Genomic DNA, 25,255 nt, shown 5'->3' with positions numbered 1-25,255 from the left:
GCAAAGGAAATCAACAATGTATAAAGGATAGATTGAATATGGTAATCATGGAAATATTCAAGCATGAAATCTGCTTTAACCTAAAGTGATGAGATATTTAGCACAAATTTCTTAGAAATATTATACATTATACATATTATACATTTATAATATACAAGTATATTAGAAATATTATCCACACACACTTATACATACATATATGCATATGTGTGTATTTGTGTGATGTCATATTTTAAGATAAATACACATATAAGTAAAATATAAATTACTTCTCTATGTATACCTGTATATGTGTTAGTGTTCAAATTCAAGCTGTATGTATTTATTCACATATATATGTATCCAAAGTATTCTTTTAAAATATATTTTTAAAGTTACACTTTCTAAAAACATTTTTTAGGTATCTATAGTTGATTAGGTAAGGTTTTATGTTCAAGAATAAATATAAGCCAACATTATGTTCAATTTTTCTATGAATTTCTTTACAAATTCTTCCCACATAGTGAACTTTATTGTTTATGTGTAATATCTAAATAAAATACTGAACAGACTATTGGTACAGACATTAATATTTTCAAATTTGTATTTGCTTTACTCTAAAAAAAATTCACTGTGATTGAAAAATGATAGAAAGGTAAGAATCATTCCACAATAATCAGCAACAAGAATGACACCCAAGATTATATGCATTATTTTAATTAGGCATGCTTGAAAATACATATGGTTTCCTTTGAATAATAAGCATCTTCAAATGAGATTTGATTAGCAAATGCAATCTCTTCTACAGGTTCAATTAAATCAGCTGCATTTCAATAATGGTAAGTGATTAGAGAAATTTTTATCAGAATCCCACTCAGAATCATCATTCCAACAATCTATTTTTTTTAAGTCTGTGGATTAGTTTGCATGGTAATGGTTCAAATTCCAAATCAATGTGGGAATATTAAGAATGATTAAATTATGCATTCATCAGTTTGTGATTTAATGTGTCTTGTTGATTTAAAGAATTTTTATTTATGCTCAAAAGACAGCCTTGTATGCTAGTGAGCTTTGCAATTTGTGAGAGATGAGCTTTGAAAGTCACCCTGTAAAGTATATGTAGAGATGAACACCCGAATCCTATTCATTTGGATTCATTCTTTTTAAAAATAAAGTGTATGGCATTTAACTGAGTACTCTGATTTGCCTTTCTCTTATTTATATTTTATCTTGAAGAATAGTGGGATGATTACATATAAGGAGAAATAAAGGGATGCAGGGGAAAATATTGTATCCTTACTTGCTGCCAAGGACACAAAGCTCTCGCATTTCAAAAAGTGGAGATGGCATTTACTTTCAAATCTATGACAAATACAATTTCAATATATATTTATTTCTGGTCGTGATGATATAGTATGAAACATTATCCAAATGTGTCTCATTCTAGAGAAATATACATGCACAAAAGGTTCACTCCTTGAAAAGTTGCGCTATTTATTTCTACCCGGAGAAGCTTATGATAAAATCTATTCATCATGATGATAAAGACTATAAAATATTTTACAGAGACATCTGAATTTATAGAGATATGATAGGCTTTTTGTAGAATAAATATAAAAGTGCATTATGCCTACATCAGAAGGTACATGTAAATAAAAGCAATGGTTTCTTGATATTATTAAATTATTAAATTATAAATATGTAAAAGCTAGGCTGTATATATGAATCAGTGATAGGACGCATGCCTTGCATACTTAAAATTCTGGGAAAATCTCAGACCTTGAACAAAACACCAAAAAGGTGTAAAAACTTTTAAAGGTTTAACTTAAACTATTTCCTTTGTGTATGTGTGTGTGTGTGTGTGTGTGTGTGTGTGTGTGTGTGTGTGTGTGTGTTTGTGTGTATGTGTGTTGCTTTGATGAAATCAACAAAATTCTGTTTTTGTCATTAATCTGGATGGAAAATGTAATGCATACTCTTGTATTTCATGTAATCAATCCCAAGGTGATTAATAAAAGATTAAACTGTATACTGTGCCCCTGCCTACTTAGGGGAAATCAGCATTTTTATACAGGAACCTTAAAATAATGAGAAGCAAATTTACTAACAAGAAGTAGGAACAAAACTCTTTGGTCCTGGAAACAAAGAAGAGGCTCATGGTACTAGTTACTTTACTGGCAGTTTTTTAGATACACACATTTACTCTTTCTGTGATACTTTACACAACAGACAAATGTTTGCCTCTCATGTACAAAGTGTAGTGCTATAACAATGTGTTGAGAATCACTATGCCAAGTACTATGTAGACTTTTAAGGAACTATAAAGAAACCATGGGTACATGCCAGAGTCTCCAATCTTTTGACAGTGTGAAATTACATTATCATTTTCTAAGTCTATGATTCAGAAATACACAGTGAAGCTACAAAAGGAAAAATGACAAAAGGCCTCATATTTAATCAAGTTTGTGATTTTGCTTTGAGCCCCATTCGTAGCTATTCTTGATTATAAGTAGTCCTTGAAGAGTGGGTCAGATACACCAGAAAAAAGAAGGGTATTTTCACTTTGCCTCAATCTGTTTTCTGCTATTTTGTTACTGCATTTAATGATTAGCTGCTGTCCTCAAGTTTTAGAACAACTTGATGTATAGTGTTTCTTTGAAATTTACTATCTCTACTGTCAACTATGTCAACTATTATAATGCCATAAACTGAGTAATTCAGGTACACACACACATACACACACACACACACACACACACACACACACACATACACACACACACACACACAGAGAAAAAGAGAGATAGAGAGAGAGACAGAGACAGACAGAGACAGAGAGACAGAGAGAGATAGAAAGAGGAAGAGAAATATTTATGCTTTATTCTTAGGAAGCTAGGAAGTAAAGTTAAGCTGCTAGCAGATTCCATGTCTGATAAGGGTTGATTCCATTCAAGCACTGTGTCTCGTTGGAAGGATGAGCTTACTAACACATATGTTGCTTAACATGCACAAGGTTTGTACAATGATGTAATTATGCAACAAGGCATGTCCAGGATAAAGTGAGACCTATCATTGGATGAGAAGGAAGGGTAGGAAGGGAAAAGTCAAGGAAGGAGGAGAGGAGAAGGAGAAGTGGAAGATTCAACATGGAAGACAAGGATGACACATCTCTGTTCAAGTGGCTCTGAGTAGTCAAGGCTAGATATGTATACTTTCTAAGGATGGATTTCTCTAGCTCAATTTATCTTATCTAGGTTGGAGGTGTATATCTTCATCAACTGGTTGTAAATTTATTATGTGGACAGATTGTGGATTAGGAATTTAAAATATAAATGTATTTGATAAGTTATTGATTGTTGAGTCATTATTTTACCATGCTATGGAGGACATTGTGTGAAAGCAATGCCTGAAAGACAGCAGGATTGTGCAGATCCGGTGTGAGCCCCAAGGAATGAGATGTGTGAGTTCAAGGCTTGGTAACTTCTAGGAGATGTGATAGAGAAAAAAGATTGGGTGTTCTGAGAGCTCCTGAGAAGTGGGGCCCCATGTAAGTGGAAACAACAGAACTTTTTGCATTATTTACAAACAATGTTCTATCCTCCTTCCTAACCTCATAGATGTCTTAGGCAGTGTTTCTATTGCTTTGAAGAATCATCATAAACACGGCAACTTCTATAAGGAAATATTTAATTGGTGCCAGCTAGCAGCTCAGAAGTTTGGTCCATGATTGTCATGGTACGAAGCATGGAGACACAAAGGCATACGTGGAACTGCAGAGGTAGCAGAGAATTCTACACGTAAATTGGTGTGCAGCACAGAAGAGAGAATGACATTTAAACTTCTGGAATCCTCAAGGCCAATACATACGACACACATTCTTCAAAAGGACCACACCTATTCCAACAAGACTACCTCTTAAACTTGTCACTTATGGATGGCATTTTCATTTAGAACACCACAATGTGGATGCCACGGGTGCAGGTGCATGTACACACATATATAGGAACACGAGAGCGCGTGCACACACACACAGCAAACACAACAAACACACACACTCACCTCCACTTAATGCTGTGTCTTACAGTATTTCCTCACATGGCTTGAGGAACTAATTTGTCCTTTTATAGGGACACTAATTTCAATTATGAGTGCTCCATTCTCCATTTCTAAAATACTCCAAGGCTTTGTATATGCATATCATCATCTTCTGGGTACAATAGACCATATAATTCATAGTTTCACTTTTTCAAGTATGTGTAGTGTATCTCAGAGGAAGTTTTCAACATGTAACTGATGGTCAAATGACAACTTGCAAGAGTCTATTCTCTCTTATAGTTATAAGGCCCAGAGATATAAAATTCAGGTTGCTAGGCTTGACAGCAAGCACTTTTACCCAAAAGGCCATCTTGCTGTATCATCTCCAGTCCTTTTTATTTCTTAGAACCACACTCATAAACTATAAATGCACACATGCATACCTAATAACCTACGATTAATAGTTGAAAATAAACCACATGATAAGCATGTATTATATTTGATCTGTACCTAACAACTCAAAAATAAGCTATGTAACATTTTAGTAATTATTATTATAGAAAAATATAAATATTGGAGACAACAATGAAATAATAAATTGTAAAGAGGAAAATAATAGATTTAAAAATTAATCATCTATCTCTAAATAATGCAAACAGTGAAAGTAAACACTCAATGAATGATGAAAATTATTTATGTGTTTATATATAATATAATCATATAAATATATCTACTACAAATAATGGCATACTATGAATCCAGCCTATGACCTCTCTACGATCAGCAAGTGTTCTTAATTGCTAAGCTACCATTCCAGCTTCTTTTTTACATAATATAATATATTGCATGAACAAGCTCTCATATATATATATATATATATATATATATAATATATATATTATATAATATGTAATTGTATTATAAATTACACACACACACACACACACACACACACACACACACACACACACATATATGGTAGATTTTTACTGACCATAAATTGAATCTAAAGAAGTAATCCAGAAAATTATTAGAGTAATTTCTAAAAATAAAGAGGTTAATAAATGAGAATTTTATGACTTTGACTGTTTCATTCTAAATTTTGTAAAAAGGATGTTTATGAGTTTGTATCAGTATCTGAAGACATAATAGCTATATGTACATGGGTATTGGTGTGTGTACATTTTTATGAATGTGAGTGTATGTGTGTTTGTGTGTGTGTGTGTGTGCATGTGTCTGTATTTTCACATAGACCAAAAGAAAGCATTTGTTTTCCTGGAACTGGTATTAATGAAAGTCATGAATAACAAGATTTGGTTCCTAAAAATCAAAATCAGTTCCTCTGTAAGAGCAGCTCTTTAGTACTGAACTTTTCCTCTAACTTTCTCAAATTTATTTTCAATTCAAGGCATTAGTAATACATGTTGAAAGCCAAATCTACATCTAAACAATATTTGTGAAATTGGCTTAGAAAGGAAGCAACTTTAAAATGTTAACTAAACTATATATAAGACTTGATATTATGTATTCATAATCTGGTGTTGGGGAAGCAGAGGCTAGAAGATCGCTAGGGCTTCCTAGTCATCAGCATAACAGCATAATTAGTGAGTTCCTAGCAAGAGAAATAGCATGTCTCAAAAAATAAAGGTATTGTCCAGAGTTTTTACATTGGCACACACATACACACACAAATACACACACACACACACACACACACACACACACACACACACACACACACATACCCATACGTATACAACTAAAATTGCAATCTCATACTTTACTATATGTGAAATATTTTGTGATGAGTTTACCAAATTTTGCATTATTCATATTTTATTTTCTATACATAAACATGAACAAGGACATGAGTAATTGATAAATTTATATTCTCCTGCAGCATTTTCTTGATGTGTAGAAAAAATGTATTAAGGGTTTTGAGCCTTGTAATTCTATTTTCTGTTGTGTCTCTGAAAAGTTTTGTGATGATCAGAAAGTCATTTCAATTTGCAACCCCTATTTCTGTATGTGCAAATTGAGCTGATATGATCAGATAGCAGCCAGTACTTCTTTCCTCATTTGCTCCTCTACAAATTTATGCAAAATATTTGATCTTCTGAAAATTAGTTTTGTTACTTATAAATGCATGTTAACATTCTATACTTCATAAATCTCTATTTTCCAGTAATTAATTATTATTTGAAATAAAAGTTATTTTTTCCAAAAAAATGTCACAATACAGATCACAGTTAAAGCCAGGTGACTCTTAAACTCTCTAAATGGGTGGGTTGGATCAATAGATTATAACATTTAGAGGTGTCTTAAGCTTTTGAATAAATTGAATAAAGGAGCACTGCGCTCCTTGATACCATTACAGATGGAAATAGTTAACAATTCATGATACCTAAATGCAAAAACAAAACACATTACTAAAAATACCAGAATTAGCTGCTCTTTTTCACTGCATTGAAGTTTAAGTGGAAGGAACTATGGTGTCTGTTACTGAACATAGTTTTGTTCATTTTCAAATTGCATGAGTGACTTGGTAAGCCTTTGTTCCTTATGAAATCATCCTCCATGGGTACCAACCTTTCCTGGAATATCAAGTTAAGGCAAGAATAATTGAAGCCAGACAAGACAGCTCAGCTAGGGTAGAGGAATACAAATGAAGGCAACATATTCAGAGATAGTCCCCTCTCTAATTGTTAGGGGTCCCAAATGAAGACCAAGCTGTACAAATGCTGGATTTATGGATGGAAGTCTCAGTCCAGCTTATACATGATATTCAATTATAGTTCAGTCTCTGGGAACCCCCCATTTGCCTAGGTTAGTTGACTCTGTAGGTCTTCTTGTGGTGTTCCTTACCTCTCAGTCTCTGAATCTGTTTTCATAAACCTGTCAGACAACAATTATATGAGGCTATCATATGCAAGCATAACAGAGTACTATTAATAGTATCAGGGGTTGATTCTCCCTCATGGGATGGGTCTCAAGTTACCTCAGTCATTGGTTGGCTATTTCCTCAATTTTTGTTCTATCATTATTCCTGCACATAGTGACAGCAGTACAAATTTTGGGTCAAAAGTTTATGGATGGGTTGATGTCTTTTCCATTCCTTTAGAAAGCTTCTCTGGCTATAGGAGGCCATTTTAGTCCCAATATTCCCTATTGATAGAAGTCACTTCCATAGACTCCTGGGAACTTCTATCACCCCAGGTCCATAGTTTACTCTAGAGATGCCTGTCTACTGATTTCTCTTCTCTTTCCCATTCTTCCCCTTCTTTCCATACCTGATTCCCATTCCCATTTGTTTTCCACCCATTTCGCTCCCTCTATCTAACTCCAAAACTTATTTTAATTTTCCTTCTGAGTAAAATTTAGGCATTCTCCCTTGGTCCCCTCTTGATAGTTAGCTTCTTAGGATTTGTAGATTATAGCATGGTTAATCATGTATGTTATGGCTAATATTGACTTATAAGTGAGTCTTTCTGGTTCTGTGTTATATCACTCAGGACTTCTTTTCTAACTAGATGATGCATGTACAAAAATTCAAATAGATCCATATTTATTGTCCTGAAAAAAATTCAAATCCAAGCAGATCACAGGCCTCAACATAAAAGCAGATACATTGGGAGGCAACTAACTAAAAAGAACACCAATAGCTCAGATATTAAGATCAACAATTGATAAATAGAGCCTCATGAAGCTATATGGCAAAGAACACTGTCAATAGGACAAAATGACAGTCTAACAAAAATTATAAATGTCTTTTCCAACCATACATACTATAGAGAGCTAATATTCAAAATATATATTACACTCAAGAAGTTAGACACCAACAAACCTAATACTCAATTAAAACATTGGGTACAGAGCTAAGCACAAAATTCTCAAGAGAGGAATTAGTAATGTCTAAGAAGCACTGAAAGGGTCTGCAACCCCATAGGAAGAACAATGCTATCAACCACCCCACCCAGAGCTCCCAGGTACTAAAACACCAACCAGTGAATACACATGGTGAGACCCATGTCTCCAGGTGCATATGCAGCAGAGGACAGCATTGTCTGTCATCAAAGGGAGGAGAAGCCTTTGATCCAGTGAAGGCTCCTTCTCTCAGTGTAGGGGAGTGCCAAGGCGCTGAGGTGGGAGAGCATGGTTGGAGATGGTGCACCTCCATGATAGCAGGGAGAGAGGGTAGGGGAGTTGGGGGGAAAGGGGATAACAATTAAAATGTAAATACAGAGAATATCAAATAAAAATTAAAATTATAACTGTACAAATACAAATATTGCTGTTTATAGATTGTATAAAACTAATAAGAAATCACAGCATTTAAATTTTAAAAGAAGGTCATAAATAACTTGCTTAGAGAAATACAGGACAACCAACATAGTTAAACATGGAAAAGCCAAAATAAATGTTCAAAATATTTAGTTATTAGAAATTTGCAAATCAAAATGACTCAGAGATTCCATGTTGCATCCATCAAAATTGGTAAGATAAATGAAAATTCAAATGATATATATGCTTGGTGAGGATGTGGAGCAAAGAGAGCATTCCTCCATTGCTAGTGGGACTATAAATTTGTATAACCACTCTAGAAATCAGTAAGTCAGACAACTGCAAACAGTTCTACCTCAAGACCCAGATATAACACTTCTTGGTATATACCCAAAAAATGTTCCACAATACTATATGAAAACTTATTTAATTATGTTCAGAGCAGCTTTATTTGCAATAGCCAGATATTATAATCCCAGTTGTTCTTCAACCAAAGAATAGATAAAAAAGTAGCTCATTTATACAATAAAATACTACTCAGCTATTAAAAACAAGCATATGAAATTTACAGATAAATCAGTGGATTCAGTTTACCTTATTAACAGAACCATCAGAGGGGTATATTTTATCAAGCAAAGAGCCAAAGAGCCAGTGATGGACAGAGAAATGCATTTAAGGATGTGCTAAGGTCACACAGACTACTGTCAAAATGGAAGTGGCCCAGTTAGTGTTTACCATCTGCTTCTTGCTTGTGAGAAAGAAGATTCATTTAAACCCTGATGAACTTTCTCACAGAAAATAGACTTCCCAGGTATTTTCAGGTTGTCTAATAAGACAGTAAGAACTACATAATGAAGCAGATTTGTTAGAACTCTGGTAGGTGACTATCATTCCTTGCAGTTCTAGAAAGGAGTCATACCAGTAAACTACTTAAATGAGTCAGATCATGACCAAAACCTCTCAATTATGTCATTTCTCATCATTAACCAGCCATGTGCTGCTAACTTTCTGGGAGTATTGTGACCACTGGAGAAAGTAATTTCTTAACAGGATCAAGGTGCATAGAGAATCAAGAATTAAATCCTTACACAGGTCAAAGACTACTGTATTTTTATATTATTTTATTGGATATTCTCCGTATTTAAATTTCAAAGATTATGCCCTCCCCACCCCCCCTGCTCCCATCCACCCCCTTCTTCCACTTGCTTCCATTAAGGTACTCTTTCTCTCAATCACCCTCTCCACCTCAGTGCCTTGGCATTCCCCTAATGTGGGAAAACATACCTTCCTTCATTGGACCAAGCACCTCTTTCCCAGACAATGCTATCTTCTTCTACATATGCAACTGGAGCCATGGGTCTCTCCATGTGTGCTTAATGGTTGGTGTTTTAGTCCATGGGAGTTCTGAAGGTTTTGGTTGGTTGATAATAGGTTCTTCCCATGAGGTTGCAAACCCTTTCGGCTCCTTCAATCTTTTATTTCCTTCATTGGGGTCCCCATGTTCTGTCCTATGGCTAGCTGCAAGCATCCTGAACTGTATCTGTATGACTCTGATAGAACCTCTGATGAGGCATCCATATCTGGTTCTTACCAGTAAGTGCTTCTTGGCATTCAGTTTGGTGGCTGCAAATGGGGTAGATACCTAGGCGAGGCAGCTTCGGAATGATCTTCGGAATGATCGCTGCGCCGCTATTTGATCTCGTATTTCCTCCTGTGCTTTGTTCTCCCTTCTAACGTGTAGTATTTCTATAGTCTAACCTTTGATGATGCTGGTAACATGGAGCCATGGGACACTGACTTTCAGGAAGTGAAGCACGAGTTCACTCACTTCGATTTTTCAGAACTAAACTTTTCTTTCGCTTCTTGCAGAGAATGATTAAGGCTACAAGGTAGGACTGAGTTGTTAAGTCACTGCAGTGTATTCAAAACACACTCTCCTCCATTTGAGACCCTGAATAGGAGAGTCCTTTTCAGATAGTCTTTTGCTTATTTGTCTTTTCTTCCATTCAGTACTCCTCTATTAATCCAAATTGCCTTTTGTGGAGGTTGATTCAGCATTTACATGTTCTTCCTTTTCCTAGAATGTTCTTAATTCTCCAGCCTCTTTAAGAGTTAGCCTTTTTGTTTCTTTTCTTTTCTTTTCTTTTTTTTTTTTTTTTTTTTTTTTTTTTGGCCTAACAGAAGTGGGATCTTTAGCAACAGGTCTGGTATGATCTGGTATGAAACACATGTGTCTTCTCAGTTGACTATAGTAACTATTTCACATTTTTGCATGTAACTCATTTTGTGTGTGTGTGTGTGTGTGTGTGTGTGTGTGTTCTGTGTCTCTGTGTATGCATGCTGTGTATAAGTACTCCTGTATATATGTGTACCTATACATGTGACATGTCAAGGGCAGGTGTAGCATTTAAAGTATGCCTTGGATATCCATTCTTACTCTCTACCATGTATGTGGCAAGATCTCACTGTTATCACCCACTGTGCTGCAAAATTTTTGCTAGTTAACACAGAAGCTTTCAGAAATGTCCCTCTGCCTAGCTCCAGTGATGCTGAAACAACACTAAGAATATAGCTGTGAAGTATTATTGAAGCAAAGGATTTGAGTTCAGATCTTCATGCCACGTGTTCTACTCACATTTCTCTAGCACCAGCCAGAATGCTGGAATAGTACGTCTGTAAAAATTGTGTCTTTTCCAAGTGTTGCGTATATATCTCTAAGTTAAAGTGTTGGGATAAAATTACAGGATTCTTTCCCATGCGCTAATTGGTGAACAGCAATAACACTTTCAAATTCTTTAACTCTTCCATGAGCAATCAAAATATATTTAAAGAATATATCTTAGCTGGATTTAAAGAATATATCAGGGCTGGATCAGTCCTGTCTGTTTCTAAGCAACTCATGAAAAAGAAAACAGCTATTCCCAGAATGCCTGAGCAGGCCTGTGCATTCTGTGTCTGTAGCACCTTATTTACATGCATATTCTTTACATTCAGCTGAAGAATAGCATCTGCTTTCCAGAAAGTTGCTAAAGGAAACTTGTCATGAATATAATAGCACATCAAAGGAAATGAAACCTGGGTGTTCCTTTCACTATTTCCAAAATGTCAAGTCTCACTCCATAGAAAGTAGCCTACAACATTTATTGCATTTAAAGTCAGGAAATAAAAAGAACTTCATTCACAATGTAATAGAAAACCTTCCAGGTCATACATATTTTGACAGTTATTTAAATCTAAAATCTCTGTAGGGAAAAGCAGTTAATTCTGAAGAAAAATATTTTTTCGTTGCCACTCACATCATCCCCTACCCCGTCTATTGCTTCTACTACTTCTATGATGAAATCATGTCATTATTTATTTAAAAAGCAGAATGATATTATGACTCATTATTTTTAGAAGAACAGGATTCAACCCAAACTACATCAAAACAGCAATGGCATTTTTTCAATGTCTCTCACTGGACAAGTACAAAAGGACATATTTATGTGAACAGTGTATATGAGCAAAGTAGCATTGTCAATTAACACAATGTGATAGTTAATACTGAATGTCAACTTGACAGTACAGAATCATCAAAGAGAAAAGCCTCTGGGCATGATAGCAAACCAGTTTCTAGATGATATTAGCTGCCAGGAACGCCTAAGGGATTATCTTGATAAGGAAAATTGAAGTGGGAAGAAAGTTCTACCTGGGTGGTGCCACTTACTGGGCTAGAGTCCTGCACAGAATCAAAAGAAGAGAAGAAAATCAGCACTAGCATTCAGATCTCCTTATCTTACCTGTGCACGCAATATGCCAGCTGCCTTTCCAAGGTCCAGCAACCATGACTCCCCTGACATTTTGAACTGTCCCATCAAAATGGGAGAGAAAGGAGTATAATTAAATTCATGACTCTCAAAATGTCTTTTGCAAGGTGTTACTAACTAATACTGTCTTTATTCTTGACCAAATAATTTTTATTATATTGTTTAGGAACATATTACTTTGCATGCGCAGATAGTGGCACTGCATTCTGAAAGTATAAGCTATGAGAGGAAGATTCTCATAGAAAATAACACTTCTGAAGTCTTGCCTCTTCCCCTTGACACATGTTTATTTATCATGAGAAGCTGCTAAGTCTGTCACCTTTTGTTTCAGACTTGGATAGTTGATGGAGTTTTTGATGTAATACGGGTACAATGAGAATAACTCAACCTCTCCTGTTTGCAACCCCACTGCTCTGGTGACCTGTAAACTTAATCGGAGAAATAGGAATGAATAGCTATTTTTTTTAACCAAATCATGACTTTTTCTTTACAGTTTAAGGACATGTGTGCCGAATAACCATTAAGATAGCTTTATAAAATTAACATCATAATGTAATTAAGACAGTTTGTGTGATATAAGACACTTGCTTTTTAGCTAGTTTATTCTTGGTAATTTTTTTCTTGATGCCTAAGTTAGTGTCTTCCTTGCAGAATACCTTTTATCAAGGTAGCCTGTCCAGATTCTTCTAATGAGTAAGGACTCCTATGTATTTTGTTTGGTTTGGTTTTGTTTTGTTTTATTGTATGTGTGTGGATGGTGCCTTGCAAAACTTTTACCCTAAATTTATAGCTTTATAACTATAAAGCTTTTTATGCACAGTATTCCAAAAACTCCAATAACTGAACAAAGTCTCTCACGAATATATGGTGTAGAGAGAATGCTGCCTTCATAGTAGACATGTCCTCTAGCAGCTTGGAAAAGGACCAGTGGCTTGTCACTTATATCCATTGAGATGTTGGCACTGTTAGTTATTAGGTACATTTCCCTGTGCCTTTTTCAAAGATCCTAAAGTTAGAGTCCTAATTGACAGTCATATTAAAAAGACATCGACCCACAAGCACTGACTGTCCAACTTATTGTTCTTACCCATAGGGACTACCTGATTATCACTATTATTAATTTAATAAAAGTGGCTTAGAAACAATCTATGTTGATCAGCATCATACATGAAAATTAGTACTAGCAAGCATGAAAATTATGTCTGCTAAGGTGATTTGCTCAGCTCTTTATTTTAAATATCTGTGATGGATGAAGAAAGGTCTTGGTCGTCCCTTAGAATACATCTTTTGGTTCAATAGATATGTATCAGTAGACACTTGTATTCTTGTTTTGTTAATATTGAGAAATGAGAGCCTATATTCTAATTGGTGTTATAATTGGAATCTTGGTTCTGTATACAAAATGATTTCTGTCAGATCTCAAAATAGTCTACTAGTTAAGTAGCCTTGAAATAATAAGTTGAGTAATGTCTCAGTTTTCTCATCTACAAATTATAATAATACTTTCATATGTTTTAAATAAATTGATTCATGAAAAGAATTTAGAAGATTGCCTGACACAATGGAAGACCTCTAAAATGTTAGTTGCTAATATTATTGCTAAATCATGCCGAAGTTAGTTATTAGTGAGACATAATGAAGATATTTAATTTTCACAGTCCTAACAAAATAATACTTGAGAGTAAAAATAGAAAGGCATGTGTCTTGATGTTTCTCTGTCCAGTGCAACAGAAAACATCAACACACTGGGCTCATCGCTTTAAATGGTATGATTAGCAACGTCAAATTCAACTCTTACACTTTCTAATGTTATCTAGATACAAATATATTAACTAGATTATTTACAAGTTGACAGCCTGAAAATATATTTTATCCACTATATTTCTTTAGGAGAAGATGACAATCCATGACAGGGAACATGGACCTAACATAGGAGAAACAGTAGACATACCTGTAATTTTGAAATTAAGGAAGTATTGGATTATCATGACACATTCCCAAAATTGTCGTCTGTCAATTACAATATCTCTGCAAAGGACAATTCCAAACTTGTTTCTTGGAATTCTTGCTAAGCTTCTGTGAACTGTAGAGAGTGTGGTAGAGATGGAAGTATCAGTTCCCTGAGGGCACTGGGAAAAAGGAGTTTCCTTCCTCCACAGACATCTAAGGCTCTAATGATGTCTTTGCCAGCATCCTAACTCATCCAGGGTACTACAGCTCTTTGGTTTCACACACACTTTTTCTGTAGCTAGTTATCTACCAGATAACAGCTCCTTTGGACTACCTTGTATGAGCTACATAACTACTAAAGGCAGATAGTCAATGAATTTATAAACATACATACATCTATATATAAAATTATATATATATATAATTATATATACATATGTACACACACACACACACACACACATATATATATATATATATGTATATATATATATATATATATATATATATATATATATATATATATATATATATATATATATAATTACTATCCTATTTTCAGTGATTTTAAAACTCTTTGCTCACAAATAAATTCACGGGTGACTATCTTTCAACCTGAACTATTTTGGTAATTAAGAAACTTTAGCTCTTGAGGAGAGGACCCAGGAATATGAAAGTTTCAACACCTGTGCTTTTCAGCTATGTTTCCATCTAGCAGGCATCACTTTCAGCACCAACCTAATCCTAATTACCTGCCAGTAGTACTTTTATATTTATATGTGAATTGTATATTTATTTACCCATATTCTCATATGAAATATATGTCAGAAAATACCCTATGGAACACTGGGTGTCACCAGTTTCACCACTGTCTGGCAGTTGAGGATCTGGAAAGTATCAGTCAATGTTATAAGAAGTTGATGTACTTAAGTCAAAAAGCAGATAAATCCATAACAAATAGGAGTAGGGACAGAGAGATTTAGAGTCTACTTTTAGTTCTTTACAAATCATCAATTAAAAGGCCTTTGTAAGACTTTACCAAAATCTTCAAGATACAACACCAAAGTGGCATTGAGCTCACATCTGGCTCTGTGTGATGTTGTGAGGTTATCTAAACTTTCTGGGACTAGGCTTTGTTGTCTGTGACACAAAGGTGATGATCTCTGCTCTACTGAACTGCACTGAGAATTAAATGTTGTGTGAGCTTTGGTACAGCATCTGATTCCAGTTATTTCTTGATAAATGTTGACTCTTGATAATTTACCTCTTACCATTATCTTTAACAATACCTTCTCAGTGCAGGTCATTTCAGTCCTAGGAAGTGCTATGAATTCCCTCACTGGTAGCTTCAACCCTTGTCCTTATAGTGTGATTGGTAGAATAGAAACAGGAGCCTTCATGAGCATCAGGGAAATGTGTGCTCTGCCGTTTGTGGATGTCCAGGAGAGTAAGAAGAGCTTATAGCTCAGAACACCTCCCCTTTCATGCACTGCCCACACAACTCTTCCTCTTGTCTATGAACCTGCAGATGAAGCTAGTTTCACATATGTCATGACACAGGTGCATTTAAAGTTCCACTCCTTGTTGCCAGGTTTTTTTCCAAGGAAGTATCAAGGTGCCTGGCATGTACTCCTCTTCTTGTTGCTGCCAAATGAACTCTTTTAAAAACAGAACAAAACAGTGTTCTCTGGCAGCTCAGAGTGACCCTTATCCTACATCCTCTTCTTTTCATTTGGATCCTTTGTAAAACATGGCTTCCAGATACCCAACGTATCAACAAAAGATGTCTGTTCTGTAGTTTCTATTATCCAGTGCAAATTGGAAAAGGGAACCTTCATACTTACTTCCTAACCTCCGTTAAATTTTTCTTTTACAAATAATTTATTTCCAAATATTGGTGTTCACTTCATGATTTGCATAGGGTTGCTGGAATAGAAGGGCGACTCCTATCAATCTGCTGCAGGCTGTTTTCTGTTTCTAAAGACAGTGTGATCATGCAGGGAGCTCCCCACAGATGTGAAGCAGAAATGCTGGAGATGAAACTCCACAGAGATGTCTTGGCCACTGGGGGAAAAATTCCTAGCTACATTTGGAAGTGAAATACCTCTGAGAAATAGCAGAATCTCTCCCCTTTATTTCTCAGAAATGTGTTTTTCAAGCTTGGACAGACCAGATTGAATTGCATTTATAACATGACATGAATTGTGTGAACAATAAGGAAATAGAGATTTTTTAAATTATGTAGGACACAATGCTTTTTGAATATGTCGTTCTGGTTATCTAAAATCTTGTTCACCTGATAGTGTGTATCTCCAATGGCTTCTATACTGACTCAGGTTAATAGTCTGATTTCTGAGTGTAGTTTTCATATAATATCCACAAAGCATTTTTGGTTCCAACACAGTCATTGCCATCTTTGCTTGGATTCAGGCTCAGAAGAGACAGGTAGACTTGTGAACAGCCTTGGAAAATATATATAAGGGTAAAAGAGATATAGCAATGGTATCTGTATTCAGTGGTGGTCTGAAGGTCCTAGGCTATCTCTGCGAATATGACTACTATAGCAGAGTATGGCAAGCTTGCTCTAACAGAGATACAGCATGTTTCAGCTTCCACACAGTGTTTGAGAGTGGAGTGAGAGGTCTATATATGAGTAAGAGAATCCCAACATGACCCTTGGGATGCCATTTAACATTTTACTTACTTTTTAAATTTTAAAGTAAAATGTGTTCTGGAAAATATGTATATATAAATAGAATTGGTCTGGTTACATTTCAGACGCATGATTAGAGATAAAGTTAAGCATTAAAAAGGGTTTACCCAAAGACTAAAATGGATTATATACTAAATGAAATATACCAATGGGTAACTAGCTGTGTTTGGAGTTTAAGTTTATTAACCAAATGTTTTTCTGTTTGTTGTCATTTTCTATAATATTCGACAAATCTTTAATATTAACAAGGGTTTTAAACTAGCTTGTTGACAGATCATTCACAGGAGAGTGAGCCATTGTGTTCTCTTGCCATCCTCTGACATCAGGAAGGTATCTAGCCTTGGTTTTCTTTACAGAAATGAAAACTCAAAAGAAAACAAAAGAATTTGAAAGGAAAACGATTTTTAAATTTTTTTCTTTTATTATTACTCTGGACACATTATTATTGTATTTTAACTACTAAAATGATGTTAATTACTGACTGCTAAGAATTATTTTTCTTTTCATTACAGCTCTCAGGAGAAGTAATTTTACAAATTGCCAGTGACCCAGTTCTGCCCTTCAATGCCCTCGATATAGCATTAGGAGTTCAAAACAGCCTTAAAGGTAATTTTTTCTTTAAACTGGTTTCATTTTAATAAGCAGAAAAGGGTTTTAAAATACTTTCAACAAAGACTGGATAAAGTAGCCTGTATCTTGAATGTTGTAGCCACATTTGCTCTACACCTTTGAGGGGACAACTGAGAACGACTGAGAAATATATTAGCTATCCTTCAAAGCAGAAATAGGACAAATATGTACCGCAGGAAGTAGTGTGTCAGAGATGGAAACTTCTGAGTGCTGCCTCTGATCAATAAGATTTGGATCTCAATTCTCAGCTTCTATTACAGTGAGTTAGCAGCTTGGAAAGCCAACTCTAGTCCAACACTGTACCTACCACATCCATTCTATACAGGATGGACTCCTAAGTGTCTCTTTTGGGACTAGCTGCTATGGAATGTAATCCACATTCCTTCCAGAAGTCAAGGCAGCAGCAGTGAGGCAGAAAGAGCATCAATCTCATAGTTTCCACCTCAGCCCCTCATGAATAAGCTAAGTGCAGTACCCCACCTTTCAATTGGGCTCTTGCATGTTTCACTTAACTAAATACAAAGTAGGATATGGTGACTAAAGTTGTCATCCTCTTCCTGAGTGACACTTCCTGCTATCAAATAGTGAGTGAGGCTGTGAGAGAAAATCACTCATTTGAAAAGAAATCCAGTCGTTTAGCTACAGTGCTTAAAGTGTTTTGTGGTAGCAGAGTGGGCTTCTGAGTAAAAGATCTCTAATATTTTGAAATTGAATATATAGTTATCAATTTGGAATCATTACCTTTACAGAACTAATTAAGGTTGTTCATTTATTATTTCTTTATTCTTATCCTGGACAAAAACAATGGTGTTGACAGATTTTTTTTTCAGTAAATTATTTATACATTCACTTGATATCCCAATTATCATGCCCCACCTTTCTCCTCTCATCCCAGTCCAACCCTTATAAATCTCCCATTACTCCCATTCCTTGTCTTCGGAGAAGGGAAATTTCCCCTTGGGTACCAACCAGGGCCCTAAGACTTCCACTCCTACCCTGCAGAACTAAATGCATCCTCTCTCAATGAGGCTTAACCAGGCAGTTCAACTAGGGGAAGAAGATTGGATGGTAGAAAAACAGAGACAGAGATAGGTCCTGCTCCAATTGTCAGGGAACCCACAGTAAGACCAAACTGCACATCTGTACCAAATCAGGAAGGCACCTACATCCAGCCCCTGCATCCTCTATGGTTGATGGTTTCGCCTCTGTGAGCCCCATGTGCTCAGATTAGTTATCTCTGCAGATCTTTTATTTTATTTTATTGTGACCTTGACTCCTCCAGCTTGCTCTAAGCTCTGCCTGACTATTTGGCTGTGGGCTTCTGCATCTGTTTCCATCCACTTCTGAATGAAGGCTCTCAGGAGACAAGTACACTAGGTTCCTGACACGTGAAGAGCTTTTACTGTTGTTGATTTTTAACCTACTCTTGTTTACCTATGTAATTCTCTTTTTCCATGCTTCCAATAGAATTCCATCACACCAAGGTTGCTATGGCTACATGTGCCTCCCTGTTTCCACTTCATATTTGCTATTTCTAGAATATTTGGAGCTTAGAAACTTGGTAGTGAAACATATGGCATTTTAAAAAATAAGCTTAGAGCAGGTACAGAAAATCCATAGTTCTGTGCACAATAACCTTTCTTTAAGAATTTTTTAAAGTCCATTTCATTTGTTCTCAGAATGTTTTGCTTTTTCTTAGTGTCGGAACTTTATCTTCTATAAAATTCTGTTGTTACGGGAGATAGTACATTAAACTTTCAGAGAAAAAATATGAGGCTTTTTATATTATATAAATCCTTGTCCATCTGTAAAATAAGTATTATGCATGAAAAGGAATCTCAAGTAGTGCACTTGAAAATACCAACATTGTATTTTAGAATTGTAAATAAGATTTTTCCTGAGTTACATTTTCTATGATCAATATATTTGCAAGAAAGTAAAGTGTAATTACATTTTAAGACATTAAAGAAATTAAGCAAATAAAAAAGTGTTAACAAAATTGTTTAAAATTGCTTGGTTATGTTTTTAAACAATTGAGTTTATTTTAAAACATTCAAGTAGGTACTAAAGCTTATTGTTATAACAATTATTAACATTTTCATAATGTAGGATACTTTGGGAGTTCAAAAATATATATAATTTGTAGTTAGAGTTATATTATTAATTTGGCTGTGGTGGGCAGTCTAAGATCTTTTCAACATATCTTATCTTTCTCCTAAGAAAAGTAGTATGTTACAAATATTTTTACATGGAACCCCTTCAGATTTCACAAGGACTGCTAAATTTATTTGTTTAACAAGGTAAAACTTCATTGAATATATATATATATATATATATATATATATATATATATATATATATATATATCAGGCTTATATCAAAATAATAAATGGAAAGGGAGGAGATAGCACTTTCCTGACACACTGCTCAAACCTCAAGAAAATTATATCCTAGATATTAACTACTATTAGCAAATTTGGATGTCAATGTGGTCCAAAAGAAATTATTTAGAACAATGGTGTGTGAAAGTCATAGTTATAGGTATTAAAAGAGAGTGTACAGTTAGGAACCGAGCAAGGAAATACAGTCATAGAGAGAGTGAGGAAAAAAATATTTTTGATAACATTGGTCTTATGCAGAGGCCAGTTTCATTCACACACAAAAATCAAGAAAATTAATTACTAGGCTAATTTCCTGAGAACATGATACTTGCAGTTTGAAGAATCTGCTGTGGGTAAGATGTGTGTTGGTCTATTTGGGATGCAGCAATGAAAGCTGCAAAAGAAATAAACAACATGGATTTATTGGTCACAGATCCTAAAGCCGAGAATCCCAAGAACCAGGTCTTGCCTATTAAACACCTGCATTCTGGGGACCAGAAGCTGATGTTTGCTCTAACCTCACAAGGCAGAATGTGGCTAAGAGGTATCTGGGCCTCTTTTATAAGGGTGTTAATCTCATCCTTAAGGATTCTGGACTGATAACTTAGTCATTTCCAAAAGACCAGACAAACTAATGTAATTGTTCTGAATTTTAGGATCACACACACGAACATTAATAGTGTACAAGTATCCAGACCAAAGTGGGAGTAGAGAATATCATTCGTAAAGGAAGAGAAAATATGTAGAAGGTGGTAGATGACAAATGAGGTTATGTGAGCTCTTCTTATGTCTCTTAATTCACAAAGAAAATTGTAGTTTTATTGGAACAGTGAATGAGCCAAGAAATGTGACAAATTCATAGCTACTATTGAGATTTCAGAAGAAATATATAGTTTCATAAATATATATATTGTAAATTTTACACTTCAGCATTATTGTAAAATTCTATACCATCAGATGGAGTTATAGATGTAGATAAGGACAGTTATTTTTTGCTGCCTTAGCATAGCTTGATGCTATTCCACAAAGGGAAGGCAAACACATTTATTTTATAATATGCAGAAGAGCTTCCTGTAATGGAGACTCAGGGAGTGAAAATCAATAAACAAATTATGTAAAATTTGAAGAAGAATAGACAGCCATGCAGAAGCTTGAGTGATGGTTAGAATGATATGACTCAATGCAAACAGTGCCGTCATCTTACCCAATCCCAATACTTCAGTTTGTTCTTTAGGATTTTATACCTCTATAGACAGACATATGAACTTCCTTGCTCAGAGCATGGCGTAGACAGCACTGAAAAGGTATTATCACTGCCTTGAGAGGTAGATCAGATAATTCCAAGGTTATTTTCAGGATGAAAAATTAAGAGGATCGTAGAGACTATTCTCTTTTTGCACCTCAGAACTTCTTGCACTGAGAACTAAGATCCCAAAATTGGAGATAAATATTAATTCAGATGTAGTTATTTAATTAGCATGGTATGTATTTTGAAATTTGTCTTATCAGGCTGAATAATCTTCAGGACATGAGGGGCTAAAGATTCCAATCTTTTCTTTTTTGAATTGCAAAATAACTATTGTTTTTCCAGTCTTGAGCAGGTAGAGTAACAATGGTGTTCTGGCAGGGTCAGGCTTAAGTAAGAGCAAGGAGGCAAATACAGTTCTCTTAAGGACAGTAAGATGGCTAAGTAGGAAAGGATACTGATGATCCTCATCATCCCTGCCCCTCACCCAGATCCTGTAGCACTGAATTATTGTGAAAATATCTCTTCCATCCCAAGGGACTAGAACCTTTGCTGTATTCCACAGGCAGATCTGATAAAGTATTTTGAGGTTAATTTGTACTTGAGCCTGATATCCCGCTGTGTACTCAGACTCTTTGAACTCTGTTTAAGAAAACAACATAGTGACAAAGAATCTTATTCGCTTTAGATTTTCCATGTAATCAACTTTTACAAGCTATCAACTTTTACAATGCATAGCTGAAATCTTAAATTATGTGCTGTTCTTTGTCCCTGACCCAGAAGAGCAGTGCATGCATACTTGTGTTAAAACTTGCCTTAAATATTTTATAGAAAAATGCCCTCAATGAGTTAATGACCATAGTGTTGGACACACATATAGATATCATTTGCTAAACAGCATGTGAAGCATTTGCTTTTCGGGGTCAGTTGTGGTCAGTAGGCATCAGTGACTTAGTCTCTTGGAATATCCTGTTAAAGATTGCTGAATAGTAGTCTTCATTCAAAAAATGAGGGAGCTAAGCTCAGTTTTATATATTTACAGACTAAACTAGAGAAAAACAGATTCACAAGGCAGCATTTATCCAGCCATAGTTCTGTCTACTACAACAGATAAACAGGAATGAGAGAAGTCTCAGCAAGAGAAATAGATAGTGAAAATCTGCTCTTGCTCCTGGTTATAAACATCGAGGAGATTTTTTTAAATTAATTTTTAAATTAATAAATGCAGCATTGACATATTTTAGGCACCCTGAAGTTATTAGTGATGCTTTTGAAGCAACATAATACTCATGAGGTAGAAGGAGAAAACCGACTCTCACTGCCGCCTTCTGATTCCACATATCGACCTTGACACATAAATAACTATACACACAAAATAAATTAATGTATAAAAATTAAAACACTCTACATGTAGGGGCAGGTTAATAACCCTCTCTGACATTTCTATTCAGGAACATGTTATTAAAGCAAGAAAAAGAAAAAAGAAAAAAAAAAAAAAAACAAGCACACTCAACAGGTGAAACCAAGGTTATTCTGTGGGATTTATTTCCTCTTGAGGTCAGACACTGCTGTCTATATAAAGTTCTCTTGAGATTGAAGGCTTTGTGTGGGTTCAGACAAGAGTGCATGGTTTCTTGCTGTCTTGTTAGGCTGCCTCAGCTGCAGCTAAAGTTGTAGCCTTTCACTGTTGTGGTTTTCATTGCTTCCTATCTCATGTGAAACGCATTTGGTGTTCTTTTAGTTCAAAATTATGAAGTAAGATTTTAGAGTTACCAATATTAAATTCTCTAAGTAAAAGAAAATATAACAAAAAAATTGATTAAAATTCTTTTCACTTGTGTCTAAATATCTGTTTGAATAGTTGCAACATGTAGCTTTTAAAAATACATTTTTTATTGGTACTTTAGTCATCCTAACTTATAGTAAGGAAATAGCAATTGGTTGCTAACTTAAGTGAGCCCAATCAATTTCTATCATCTTTCTTTCTCTTCCCTCCCTTCCTCCCTCCCTCCCTCCATCCATCCATCCATCCCCCCTCTCTGAAGATATATATCATATATATATAAGATATATATGCAAAATGCTATTATACAAGTATGGCCTTGATGTCAACACTTAAATAAGTAATAGATTTACTCAGCGATGCTAGACACTTCCTTGGAACAAAAGGTTTCTGTAGCCCATTAAATGAAACAAACATTTTTACTGTTTAATACTAGCTTAAATTGTTGATATATTTCTTATTTTGTTATGACAGTCAACAGTGATTAGTCTCAAGTTTTAATTTACGGTGAATAAAATAAAGTGACCTTCAAGGCTGTACTATAAAATACAGTTTCACTTCCCTGTGAGCAGTGAGGACTGAGGTCCCTGAAACCCAATTGCATTTCAGCATGGTAATTTTTACCTGTTGAAAATTGGCCATCGTGTTTATTTATGATGATAGTTTATGGTCACAGCCAACCGTTCTCCACTGTTCCCACAACCACCAGAAGTAAGGATCATTTACCAGTGAATAATTTGTTTAAGATGATTTACTGCATCCTTCTTGAAAGCACATTTTGACTGAGTGACCTTGGCTCTTAATATTTGGTCAATGCCAAAGATAAAATAGAGACCGAATATTTATATATTTGTTCATTTCATGGGAAGATAGAGTGGAAATTATGACTGATCAGGTGAGTGATATATTTTAGGTATACTTTCATGTGGGTGAATGCCTGAATGTGTACACACACACACATACACACATGCACACATGTGTACTTATTTTTGGATACCAGAGGACAAAATGTACTGCTTTTTCTTTATTCTTCAGCTGTTATCAATGTATCTTTAAGACAAGGTGTCTCAGTAGCCTGGGAATGAGCAAATAAGCTAAGAGAGATGAACGGTAACCCCAGGGATCTGCCAGGCTCTGACTCTACAACAGTAGAATTATAAGTGTCTGCCATCACATTTAGCATTTCATGCTGCTGCTAGTGTTTAAAACCAGTTCCTCAAACATACAAGGCAAGTACTTTGTAATGATTCCAATATTTCTCCCATACTCATTGATAAAGAAAAGTAAGTCTAAAAGATTTTCCTAGAATGAGATGGTACTAGATTGTGGGAGTCAGGCTAGTCATCAAAGAAAAAAAATGGTAAGAATAGGTTTATATTTAGGAACCTAGAACCAAATCAGAGAATGGGTAACATAATCTCACTCACTTATGGTTTCTAATTTTGACCACAGTCTCGCATATAAAACAACTCCTTACAATAAGAGACCGTGGAATTGTTGTAACTATTGTTTTTCTCCTTCAGAAGTCTAAATGTTATTCATAATTTAAAGTTATTGTAAAAATTACATGAGACTAAACAAGCAGAGCTGGTTTCCATTTGATTTGTCTAAATACACATTTGTTTAGCACAAGCCAGACTTAGAAGAAAACTTAATTTTGAGCACTGTGGCTTGCTACCTTTGGATTACTTACTATATTTAACTCTTGTTGGCAGCTTCCTCCATGTCCTTTGAATAGCTGGCAAAGCTGATGTGATGGGACTTTTTTTCATTTTTATTAGTTTTGATAGTTCACTGACATCATTCACTGCATTTGGCAAGGAGATAGAATATTCAAGGTGAAGGTGCAGAGAGACCGGAATGTAGAGTCTTGTTATATTTGTAGTTTCAACTTTTAAATGTCACAAGTTATTGAGACTGATCTAATGTATTTAATTTTTTCTCAGTAATATAAAATGAATTTCCCAATTGGCAAAATTAAGTTATGTGCCAAACAAATCGCACAATTCTTGTTCTCAGCCCATCTGTTTCTATCTTGGTTTTAATTACCAGCAACTTCCCACTCGGCACTGGCTGATACATGTGGAGCCCGGCATGCCCTGCTTGCCTATGTCTGTGAACTCCCCTTGAAGTCTTGGTAGTCTAAATTCCTGTGATCTCAGAAATGAATTTTAATTTCCTTTCATTGTCACTTTTGATGGTGCTAGATCTCTACCAGTCTGCTCAGAACAGTAATGTCTGAAAATGGACTATTTATGTGCTAAATGCCTCAAAGAGCATCCCTCCAGTCTTGCTCAGTCAACCAAAATGGTTGAGAAAATATTGGCCATCTTTTTATACACATTCATAAAAATAGATTTAGCCTTAATCCTCATTTTCTCATAAATTCTTACTATATGATTATATCCAACAGTAGAGTTCATTTGCTGATAATAAATACACAGACCAATA

General features: G+C 35.1%; 1 protein-coding gene across 1 annotated transcript in view; it reads left to right on the top strand.

The window, feature by feature from the left end:
- Positions 1–25,255, top strand: part of NAALADL2 (N-acetylated alpha-linked acidic dipeptidase like 2) — a gene marked incomplete at its 3' end in the record, with an annotated part of 819,915 nt that overhangs the window by 722,943 nt on the left and 71,717 nt on the right. The window contains exon 12 of the mRNA XM_080929559.1: positions 17,277–17,370. Within this exon, the coding sequence (XP_080785685.1) occupies positions 17,277–17,370 (94 nt within the window). The remainder of the gene's footprint in view (positions 1–17,276; positions 17,371–25,255) is intronic.

Source organism: Micromys minutus, assembly GCF_963924665.1.
Source record: "Micromys minutus genome assembly, chromosome: 15".
In the NCBI taxonomy this organism is placed as follows: domain Eukaryota; kingdom Metazoa; phylum Chordata; class Mammalia; order Rodentia; family Muridae; genus Micromys; species Micromys minutus.
This window is presented reverse-complemented; position numbering and strand designations above follow the sequence as displayed.